The following is a 12,316-nucleotide window of genomic DNA, read 5'->3' as shown; positions in this document are numbered from 1 at the left end:
TTCAAGGCAAAGTCCTTTAAATATTGTTTGCTGAAAAAGTATGACAATGCACATCTGTCTACCAACTCTCTAAAATAATACATAGAGACAATGACAAATTCCTGCTGGCTTTGTGTGGATGCATGTATTGTTTTTGTGGCTAATTTCCCAATGATTTGCAGTGAAGACCAGCTGCCTGAAAACACAGCTAGGAACTGAAGGGAAAAAAGTGACAACCGGAGTGAGGAGAAGCGGGTGTGTGTGTGTGAAGGCTTTTGACCCGTAGGTTGTCTACACTGTGGAGCAAGCACGTACACAAGTCTGAATTACACAAGACTCTTTCTGAAACGAAACTCAAGCAATGGAAAAACACAGCTGTTTTAAATAAGCTGTCACAATATCTCTGACTCACAGACTGTGCATAATCATGAAGGCATTGATGCTCATCACTTCAGTTTTGGCCACATTTCTGGACATTTTTTCTCCTGTTTATATTTGACTTTAAAAGTAAAACACATTTGAATCATTCAGATCTAGAGGCCCAGCCAAAACGCCATCTGAAAAGAATGTTAACCAGAAAAAACTAAATAATTCAAGGTGAGGGTCAGCCAAGGCAAGTTTAGCCGAAGGTAAGGCTTTTCTATTGAGAGTATCGAAGGCCAAAGGTCAATCAGGAGGATGATGTAATATTCAGATCCTTCAGATAATCGTTACAGGCAACTGATTCTAATTGCATTAATTTCCAGATAGGAGCAAGACCAAAAACAACCTTGAGGTTTGGTGTGTTTGTTTTTGCGTTTGTGAGAAAACAAACTCCTAGTTTGATTCTTCAATAGTTTCAAGGTCCAATTGCTTGAGGAGCCGTTGGCGATGTGGATGTCTGCAGTCCTATTTTTTCTGTATTTCCGTTTTTTACGCATCTACTGTGCTAATAAGTAAGTGCTTTATTTTAGCCTGATCTGCATGAAAAATGGAATCAAACTTTCTGTCTAAAACTCTTCACAAATATATTCTTCATCCATTCTATATGAAGCAAGAGAAAACATGTGTGATTGCTTTTCATACAGGATCCAAGCAGGATCTCCTTGGAACAACACAACGGGTTGCGAATTGTATTTCCAAACATATTTTTTGTAGAGCAGAGCAGGTCTGTACTTTTACACTGTGAGCCCACTACAAAACTAGACAATTTATCTGCAAAAATGTATGAGAAGTCTGACAGATGGCCAGCAGCCACAGGTGGTGTTCACTGTTTCATCAGTTATTGCCACAGAAGCCGCAGTGAACATTCACCTTATATGTCGCCTCGGAAATATTCAAAAAAATCACAATACACACAAATGGACAAACCTTTCCTTCTGCCATTGTGTGGAAACTTTTTCTGAGGTTGTATTATATGGTATGTTATGTGTGAATAACTTCACTGTGTGTACTCCGGTCTGTGCAGATCATGCTGTGCTTTGTAAAGGTACCAGGGGGAAGGGGCTTTTTGCTGCTGATGTACTCACGGTGCAGGCTGAGGGAGATGTTGATGACTCTCTCCTCTGTGAAGCCCTTCAGATTGGGGATCTTGGCACATTTGAGGTGTGTGGAGGAGGGGGTGTCTCCTACGTGGATCCAGCAGACACTCTCCAGGGCGTAGTTGAAGTCCATGGCTGTGGTTTGTTTGGTGCTGGTGGACAGCAGGCTGTGGACCGTGGTGCCGCTCAGGGAGGTGGCTTGGATGTTCTGGGAGTTGGCAATCAGCAGAACAGGCAGCCGGTCTACTGGTACTGCAGCGTGACATGAACATAACTAATGTTTAACAGGAAGAACATGAACAGAACATCCACACAGTCTCAGTCAAAACTAGATTACATTCAGTCCTGCTGCTGTTACTTACCATTCTTGGCTTTGCATGAGCGGTTGTCTGGCTGAGACAAGTACCCCTCCACACAGGAGCAGGCGTAGGAGCCTTCAGTGTTGGTACAGGACTGACTGCAGGTCCCATACACACTGCACTCATCAAAATCTGAATCACAGAAACCAAAAATAGTCTTATTAGGATTAGCAAATAAATTCAATGTCAGAAATGAGTACAAAAACAATCCTACCGCTCAGTTGTATTCTGCCGGACCAAGTGTGTGATTCATTTAAGATGGCGTGTTGGACAAAACAACCATTACACCAGTCAGGTTACCAAGAGTTGCTCATTATTGCATGTGACTCCTCTATAATCTCAATGGCTGCTTAGATACGAATGTTTTTCTGGGAAATGCTCGGCACTCCAAGGGGCCTTGAACTACCCACTGTGTGTTCTCCACTTGATTCAGCTCCTCCAAAAGCTGAGTAAACACTGGAGCAGCTTTGGACTGTAAGAGAGCTTCTTAAGGCAAGCACGTAAATGTACATTTTTTGCTGATGCAACATAGTCATCACGTCATTTCTGTGCTTCTGACATTTTGGGGAGGAAACAAATCATTTCAAAGCTCTACTATTTGACACTTGAGCCACATGCTCAACAGCAGGTATCACAGACCGTTGCTTAGAGGAACTCACCTTTGCATGTCTTTCCATCTGGGCTGATCTCAAAACCACTTTTACAAAAACAAGCAGGGCCTGATGGAGTCACCGCACAGCTCTCCTGACAAGCCTGGAGCGAACAGTTGGACACAAACACTGAGGGGAGACAAAGGAGGGAGGGAGGACAGAAGACAGGAGTGAGTAATGTGTGTGGTAAAACAGGAAGACAACATTACATTGTGTAAAGAAGCGACTTAAGACTTAAGTTGTTGATTCATGTTTCTTTGCCGTTACTGACATTGTCATTAGGCTGAGAACACTGCATCAGTCATTCTAAAAGGAGGTGGATTTATGCATAATTCTGTAATAATCCATTTAGCATACCACTAAACCCACATATTATACTCTCATAACTCGTTTCATTCATCCTGCCAGGTACTGTTATCAGAGGACCCAGACAGACGTGCCTGGAGGTGACTGCTGAAGCTGCTGTTTTACACTTTGTGGGGAATATTAACAGCTCAGCAGGGTGCTGAGGTGCATAAACACTTGATGTGACTGGCTTAATTGTTGAACTGCATTATGACTCTGGCCCTCTTCCTGACAATAAGACACATATAATAAGAACAAAACACTCAGTCAGCTCAGTTTCCCCATCAGCTCATCAGTATTACAATTGGCTAAGGGATGTTATATCTACAGTGTGGTTAAATGAAGAAGTGTGACCACTGTTCATGTCAGCGTTTCATACAAGGACTGCCTCTCATATAAGTGTATCTTCATCTGTCCCTGAAAACATAAAAACATCCATTAAACCTGAACGTCACAGATGAGAGGAATACATTGAGAATTAAAAAGACACATTTAAGCCGGCAAGTGGATCGTATGCAACACTCAGCTCAGTGCATAAGTAGCAGAACGACAAAAGGACAACATCAAGTGCTGGTAATGTGAACAATCAAGCTAATGCATCATCACACTCATCAACAACGTTTTGCTTTCTAGAAACCATTTCCCCTAAATGTGTTTTTCATAATAAGAGCTACTGGTCGACTTCAGCTCATCTCAAGGAATAACAAAAGCAATATTTACCACTGTTAGTGCTTACTGCTGTACCGGTAACTGATATTAAAGTGGGTCATGACTCAGCTGTACATTTGCATTTGCTAAATGTCATCATATTGCAAATATATTTGATTCTCATTTAACAACAAAATCCACTTTTCACTTTCATGTTTAGGTTAAGGTTGATAATTACTCTTAGTAAAACAATTATAAGATGTAAAACCTGTATCTAGAAGGCCAGAGATGCAACAGAAATCTACAAATACTTGAGCCCTGCCATCACGATCAATACCTCCCCACCAGCCCAGACCATCTCCAAGGCGACACACACATTAAATATAGAAGGGCACAAACATGCAACTATCACACCTTCCAGCCAGCTGACCGACGCATAATGGAATCTCCACTGAGTTTCTAGCAGTGCACTGCACATCCTGGGAGAGATAAATCAAGAGACAGTGAGTCATAGTCAAACACACACAGTCCTCTCAAACCAGGCTGAGATCTATCAGTCATAAGTGATTCACTTTGCCCAGAAAACACTGGCAAACAATTCACACTAGCATAACACCTCCGGAGAGCGAGAGGAGGGATCAAGAATCTCACCACACTTTCAAGATTAAAGAAAAGGAGCCCATGGGTTTGGTGCATTACTGTACTGCGCGCCTCTTGCATTTTGGCACTACATGCATTTTCCAAATCAATAACCAAGGTAAACATAAACAGCTTCAAACTGCTGAGCAAGAGAAGCTAAACCATGCAAATCAGCAGATTTCTGTCCCTGCATTTTCAGCAATTACTCCTCATTTTGAATCTTCTCTGCATGATAATAAACACCAGATGATTTACTCCATATTACCTGTGGCCTCCTGCTATCTCAATACAATGCATTGAATATTACAGACACACAACTCTTCCTGCTGCTCTCCAGAGGCTTGCTGGGACAACCACAGTTCAAATTACAGACATACCGGGAATTTTCCAAAACAAGTCCAAGCATCGAACAACCAAGATGTGTTTATAAAACCAACATGGGCAACAATGTAAACAACCAACTGTGACACATGCCACCACATATTTAAGGAAAGAACATTTCTATATTTGGTTCAGAGTGCAAACCACTCATATCCAGGATGACCCCTGAATCGAACACATAACCCCTAAGAAAAGAAAAAGATATCAACGAGAGATATTTATGAAAACGACAAATATACACAGCAACCTCCAACGGATGAACCTAATGCAAACCTTAAACCTAAAGTTAAACCAAGAAATAAGCAGCCATTTCTGACCCCAGAAAGAAGAAAAAACCCATTAGACATACATCTGACACACACACACACACACACACACACACACACACACACACACACACACACACACACACACACACACACACACACACACACACACACACACACACACACACACACACACACACACACACACACACACACACACACACACACACACACACACACACACACACACACACACACACACACACACACACACACACACACACACACACACACACACACACACACACACACACACACACACACACACACACACACACACACACACACACACACACACACACACACACACACACACACACACACCTCAAAGTCCAGCCAGCCTGAACGTGCATGAAAATGTAATGCCCTTCCCGGAGCCTCTTTCCATGTTTCTTTTATTAATAATTAATTATTTCTCATTTTCTTAACCGAAGGTGTAGAGTGGAGATGATTTATTTATTTTTGAGAAAAGAGCGGAGGAAAATATAATGAGGCTAGATATTTCATTCTGCACACTGGGCCAGTCAAAACCTTGGAGGTGCCTTGGATGAAATAACTATTTCATATTTGGTTCAGATTCTTAGTTTTTGAATTTTGTAAAGGTTGCAGTTGAGACATTTTGGCTATGGCTATAGATTAGTGATTGAGCAGTAATGATTCATGTTCCTCTACTTCTCTTTGGACCCTAGATGAGGAAGTCATTAGTTCCCTTTATACCTTCGTCATATCCTCAAAATCCATCAATACAGTAGAAATATGTTGGTCTTTTGCACAATCAAGCGTTATCATTACTCAGCGTCGTCTACTTTTCGTCACATTCCTCTAAAAGGACCTGACATTTTTAAGACTCATAATAAACTACTTCCCATTTTTAGGTTTCCAAATGACAACCTCCTTAATTTACGGTGATAAAAGGAGGAAATAATGCCATTCTCAAGACGTCAAACTAAATTGATTTTGTCTACTTGGCATAGAGAAACGCAACAAAAAAGACACACTATATTCTCATTACTATGGCAAATCAATCTGTTACTGTGACTTCCTGTGAGTATTTGGAGAACGAAAGGTAAGATAGTCGACAAATAGAAATGAAATCGCACTCCCTACTCCCCATTCTTTAACACAGTCAGGACGCACTACCACAAGAATTATGTTATTTATCTGCACTCCACGTTGCATACACCAATAAGCATGTGTGTGTGAGAGACAGTGGTGTACCTCTGCAGTGTGGTCCCTCGTCCCAGCCGTCAGTACAGTCTGAAGCCCCGTTGCACAGTTTGCTCATGTGGATGCAGAGCTCCGTCCCGCCACACTGGAACTCGTTCGGAGGGCACCGCGATAGGGTACTGTGCGGACCTGAGGAAACACATACAATTTTGGTTTACTGAAAAGCAGAAAAATAGTCGTTTGTAATTGATTGTAGTCTTTTTTTTGCTACTCTATATCAAAATTCAGCATGGTTTCAGTTTCTCATGAAACCCTCAGCAACTCTACAAAAACACTACATCTGAGACAATATATGTATATATTTTTTTATATTTTATTGTTTAACCTTTAAAAAGTCTGCTTGAACATTGGTTCTGTTATTGTCTCCAATTCCTTCGAATTAGAGACAACATAAATAATAAGATAATCCAACATAAAAACATACGCAGGCCTGCATGTAGAAGGTTTGGACCTAAATATATTAAATCAACCAAAACACCAAGATACACTGTAATGGTGACAACCTTTAGGGTTCAATCAAACCATTAATGTAACCAAAATATTGTGCTTCTCAGTTGCAATATTACCTTTTGATTCGTATATATTGAATGTGTAATTCAATATCCCTCCATCAACTAAAGCCAAAATACTTATTATTGTTTTGCTTTGGTTTACAATAAGAAGCATTCTCATCAGGCCGAGACACAGGGGCAATGTCATGCAAAAACACCTACCACTATTACTCTGTACCACCTTATCTTAGTACAGCAGTACATTTCCTAAGATTGATCTAACTTGGGATCTTTGTCATATGCCCTCTTCCTTTATCTCTTTCATCAATTTTGTCTCAACTATAAACTGTTCAGTAAAGCAGAAACGCTTTCAAATCAATCTTCATAAAACACTGCCCTTTCTTTCTGCCACTGGATGACAGATTTTCTAAAGGAGAGCGAACGTGTGTGTATGACATTGTATTTGTCAAACTGGAGCAACACAGAAATGTTTCCCAACCACCTATCCCCCATTGAGTGCCCATCTATCCATCTGTTCCTTCATGTCTGGGGATGTTTCACAGCAATCAGGCTATGATTGCACAAAGAACAAACTCACCCGCATTCAAAATAAATCTGCCACCTTTGTTCTGTCATAAGAACAAGAACAATCCTCAACTATTGTCAAACGTTATGGAACAACACGGGACACCATGTGACAATCAAAGATGCTGAAGGTCTCAAAGCCCTTCATGATCCACAGATGAACCTTGAGGGCCATATTAAATGAATTAAGTTCTTCAATTAGTGACTAAATGCACAAATGATGTCAGGATCTGTGTGACTCAGCAAAATGTTTGAGCAATTACACTGATTGCACGCTGGCAGTAATTTTCAAAAAACCACCCGTACGAACAAATGCCAAACTTCATTGCATCTCATCAAAAGGTGTTAGTCTGTGGAATAACTCTAATTTCTTGCTGATTGTTTTGTAAAAAAACAAAAAACAAAAAAATTAACAAGACAAACATGACCTAATATTTTATTTATAAGAAAAATATATGCTAGAGGGGGTAGGACCAGAAAAGTTGTTTTAAGCTTCTTCTTGCCCCTGTTGAACATGACAGAGACTATTTGAGAATTATTATTGTTTTTTTTGTTGTTTTTTTTTTACTTTGTTATAATTATTAATTTGAGTCAGAAAAAAAAGGAAAAAAAATATTATATATATATATATATATATATATATATTATTGTTGTATGTTTTTGTTTCTGACATGTTCAATAAATTGACTAATACAACAACAACAAACAATCAGAGCCCTGTTTCATAATGTTGGGACAAAAGAGAACACTTTGTTCAAGTTAGGAAACACTTTGTGAGCTCCTCTTTTACCATTTCAACAAGCAGCTTTTTGAAACTAGTATGTTTTCATAAACCTACTCTGAAAGAACATTAAAAAGGCAACTTAATCTCCGTGTCCCAGACCAAGTTCTTTGTTCAAGAATCTATTTTTGCCATGTTTCCTTAAGCTAGCTGTCTTGTTCCTTTACTATGTTTCCCAACACTTCAGCCTTACCCCTCTCATCCATCATGTATTTACATTTGTTTTCTCCTCCTGCCAACTTGGCAGACTCAACCACAAGGCAGACATCCAAAGAACCATTGTGGCAGCAAGAGATGGTGCACGAGAGAAAACTAGCAGGAACTAGAAACACACCATTATCCCAGATGGAACTGGCCAAATGACTACCTTCACTACATTTATATGGTACACACATCCATCCCAGAGGCAACACACCAACAATAAGCACACTGGCAGTAAAGTGACATGCAGCCTGTTTTAGGAGCATGTGCTAAAAGAGGATTATGGGTTCCCTAGGAAAGAAAACATATTCGTCTGGAGTGCATATGAGTTTGGCCAAAGCTGCCCCCTTCACTAAATCTACGCAGCTTAACTTGATGTAGAGTTGTATGTTCTGCAAAAACAACTAGACAAGCAGCCAAGGCTTTTCTACTTAATGACCTTTCTTTTTACTGAACTCTTTTTCTTGGATGGTGTTTTTGCCTCTGACCAGTGTTTTATTTTCCCAACGAGAAATAATTCTGTTTCTCAAGTCTAACAAGTCCATGTGTTGCCAACAACTTTGTGCTGCATGTCCAAACTGCTGTCACCACTGTCCAAGTCCATGGGCTGTGAGAAGACGGAGGAACTATATTCCCTTCAGAGAGAGTGTCTGTATTTTTGCATAATAATTCAATCAAAAATCATGCAGTTATCTAGGTCCTATAATCTTCTTACAGTTCCTTCTAAATCTTGTTAATGAACAATTTGTTTAATTAATGTCCAAACCGAAATGTACAAAAAATAACTTCTGGTTTCTCTGATGGTGTAAATGCTGATTGATACAACTATTTCTTTTATTGTACAACTGATTATTTAATAACAATTCAACAAAGATGCATGAACTTCTCTTTTCCTTTAATTTTCTATTTTTACGATGCACTATTTGAAATGGATCACTCCCCCTTTAGGGCTCAGCGTATGTGCAAAGTCAAACAGTTGGCCTTCCCTGTTATGGACCGAGACACAGGACGCAGGACCCAAAAGCAGGACTCGAAGACAGTTGTCCAAAAATAGAATGTTCTTTAATAACAAAAACTAAATCGTACTTTCAAAAAATAGAAAGTAGTTAAATAGCCAAAGCTAAGTTGTACAGCAACACAAAAACTCACTTGGCAAAAGGTCTAAATCTCAAGGTCGGTATCAGGAGTCAAAAAGGCCCAGGTTCTCACGACATGAAACATAATGAACTGACAAAGGAACAAAGAAACAACAGGGCTATATATAGGTGAGGGGGATGGACACAGGTGAAAACTATCAGGGCAGGGCCAAGCAATCTCAAGGGCGGGAAACACACAAAGGCAGGAAATGTGGGATCTGGAATGAGAGGAAAGATTACTTTCAAAATAAAAACAGGAAGTGACAAGATCAAAACACAAAACTAGAGTAAAAACATAACTAAACCTAACATATCTGTCGAGTCACAAAATTCCCTTCCCACTCTCCTGCTTTATCTCCTCCCACCATTTTTCTTCTTCAACATCTGTTGACCCATTTACAGTAAGTGTTTAAATGGGAGAGCAGTGAGTGGAAAACCAACAAAGTGAGGAATAATGAGTACAAAGAGAAAGTAGACAGTGAGGACCGAGGGGAGCACCTCATCCACAGGAAGTGGACAGAGCCCCACAAGGCTTCATTCTTGGGCGAGCTGGAAGCGGTCGACGAGGTCGCGGTGGAAAAGGCATTGCTAATTTGAATTAAACAGGGTCTATTATTCAACATTCCTCTGCTGCGAGTGAGCCAGGTTAACAGGCCCAAACTTTTTTCTTTGAGAAGTTTCTGTTTGCTCTGTTTAATAGTTTAGTAACAAATCTACACAGGCTGGCTGGTACCGCTTCAACTATTATGTTCTGTAGCTCAATTAAGGCACCCAAGGAAAAGGAAAAATATCCTGGGGTTCCCATCATCGACCCATACAGACTATCCTTGTGACAGGGCCAGAGGGTGAAAACCAAGGCTGGAGATTTGACAATTATGTTCCTTTGGAGAGCTGGAGATTGTTCCAAGGCTTCACCTCACTGCCACAGACGTCACAGAGTCGTAAGCAGATACCATTACTGATTTCACTTTCTCCATAGGTCAACAAATGTGTCTCAGAAGCGAACACCTTTAGCCTTGTTAAAAAGTGGATTGCAATACCAGAATAGAAGCAATATTAACATGTGGTACTTTTCCACAGGCCACCAAGTCACAAAGCCATAACAAAGCCTTTTTTTTAAGCATCTAGCAAAACAAGAGTGCAACATGCTGGAGTTAAGACACTTTGCACGAGTGGAGTACTTAAGCCGCTACACATAGAGGTAGATCACATGCTAGGGAGGTCCTAGAGGGTGGTGAAGAAGTAGGGGGGGGGGGGGGGGGTAGAAAACTAAGGCTATTGTTTGGATCACACAAATCGGCTGTGACCCCCGACAAAGCTGAGCCGCAGTGCTGTAAGCAGTGTCACGTGCTAAGCTTCATCTGGACTGTGGCACGGCCACCAGGGGGGGGGGGGGAATGGCAATGACCATGGAGACACAGTGGTGAAAGGAGAGCTGGCACTTCACAAATATGTGCTTTTTTTGGATAAATATTTTAAGACATTTATCTTGATAAGACTGCCAATAATCTTCAGTTTCTCCTTTTACAAGTTATTAGAATTAGAAAAACGATTATTCCATTCATCCAGAAAATGCTGTTTACAGCCTTCCAAATATAGATTTCCTGCTCTTCTACGTTTTGTATCGTTACAATAACTAACATTTGTTTGGGACTGACGAAACAAGACACCACCTTAAAGAGACTTTGGACTTTAAATGACAGGGTTTTACCCAATCTTCTGACAATTTTGTATACCAGAAAGGTTTTTGGATCAATTGAGAAAAAGCAGACTAATCGATGATAAAGAATAATCTGTTTATTGCAGACCTTCAAGTAACAGGCTTGTAGAATTATTTTACTTGAAATTGTCTCACAATCTGTGTTTGGTCTCCAGTGGTAGAAAAGAGGCCCAGCCGACTGAGAAGGAGTCCGGATCTGGGTCTGGATCAGGCTGTCCCCAAACCCAAAGCTTGTTAGGCTTTGGGGATTTTCCATTCACTAGCTCATGCTTCCCCTTGGTATGCTCAACACAATGCTTAATCAACCAATAACAAACACACAAACAAATAACATGCAGTGCCAGTGCTAAAAACATAAAAGGGACTTTATGTGAGGCCAACTGTTGTGAGCAACAAGGCAGCCTTGAGTTTCTTATAAATACTACAAACACTTCAGCTTGTGAAACAATGAAAAAAACACACATAGGGCCTAGAAATCCTTCTAACAAGCAAGATAATTAAAATATAATCGGGCTACTCTTCATGGACATCAACCATCCCGATAAAGCAGAATAATTTAACATGTTGATTGATCCATAAATATAGCTCATGAATAAATAGTGTTGCACCAGTTTGCTGCTAGCAGCTCGTGGTGACATACTAATACTAGGTTTCTCTGGCCACTAGTAGCCGTGTCCCTACAAACCGGATGGCCCTCCCTGTGATGCTCTTGGCCCTCATGACACATTCTTGGACGGAGCACCCTGATCTTGACCAAGCAGCCCCGAGGCACCCCTTAACCTCCCTCCTTCGTCTGCCCTGCCAAGGAAACAAAACTCCAAACATCTAGGACACGGCACCGAAAAACAAGACGCAACAACACCAGAGCTTCATCTAGACTGAGGGAGGAATCCGACAGGCTTGTCAAAAAAATCATGGGCAGAAAAAGCGCAGCAACAGCTAGCCACAGACTGCTGTGTGCAATAATTCCACTGTTTATTTCTGACAGCTCTCCTATAAACACTTCACTCTGCAGGTGAAAAACAACTCATTATCTGCCACTCTAACTGTACCTGGGACTGCCTAACTAATACTAAAGTGAGTTTATTTTCAGCAACATTAATTTCCTATGTCGAGGCAATCGCATATTTTAGTTTAACAATGTTTTTATATTGCAATTATTGTTATAACCACCCCTGTCTTCCAAGCTGTTGGCAGACTGTGTGCCCTCTCTGCACCCTGCAATTGATGGATGGATCTTTAGTGTCTGGCTGTCTTTCCTTACAAGATATCAACTCCACATTTTAATTCCATCATGGGAAGGGGGGCTGGCAGAGCGACAAGCAAAG

General features: G+C 40.7%; 1 protein-coding gene across 1 annotated transcript in view; it reads right to left on the bottom strand.

Moving 5' to 3' along the window:
- Positions 1–1,362: 1,362 nt before the first annotated feature.
- Positions 1,363–12,316, bottom strand: part of LOC307039493 (low-density lipoprotein receptor-related protein 1-like) — a 30,894-nt gene continuing 19,940 nt past the window's right edge. The window contains exons 3-6 of the mRNA XM_079681596.1: positions 6,066–6,203; positions 2,518–2,637; positions 1,862–1,990; positions 1,363–1,751 (exon numbers count right to left, since the gene is read on the bottom strand). Coding sequence (XP_079537722.1) covers positions 1,384–1,751; positions 1,862–1,990; positions 2,518–2,637; positions 6,066–6,203 — 755 coding nt within the window. The 3' untranslated portion in view covers positions 1,363–1,383. The remainder of the gene's footprint in view (positions 1,752–1,861; positions 1,991–2,517; positions 2,638–6,065; positions 6,204–12,316) is intronic.

Source organism: Notothenia rossii, assembly GCF_949606895.1.
Source record: "Notothenia rossii genome assembly, chromosome: 5".
Taxonomy (NCBI): domain Eukaryota; kingdom Metazoa; phylum Chordata; class Actinopteri; order Perciformes; family Nototheniidae; genus Notothenia; species Notothenia rossii.
The sequence above is the reverse complement of the archived record's forward strand: the minus strand, read 5'-3'. Positions and strand labels throughout refer to the sequence as shown.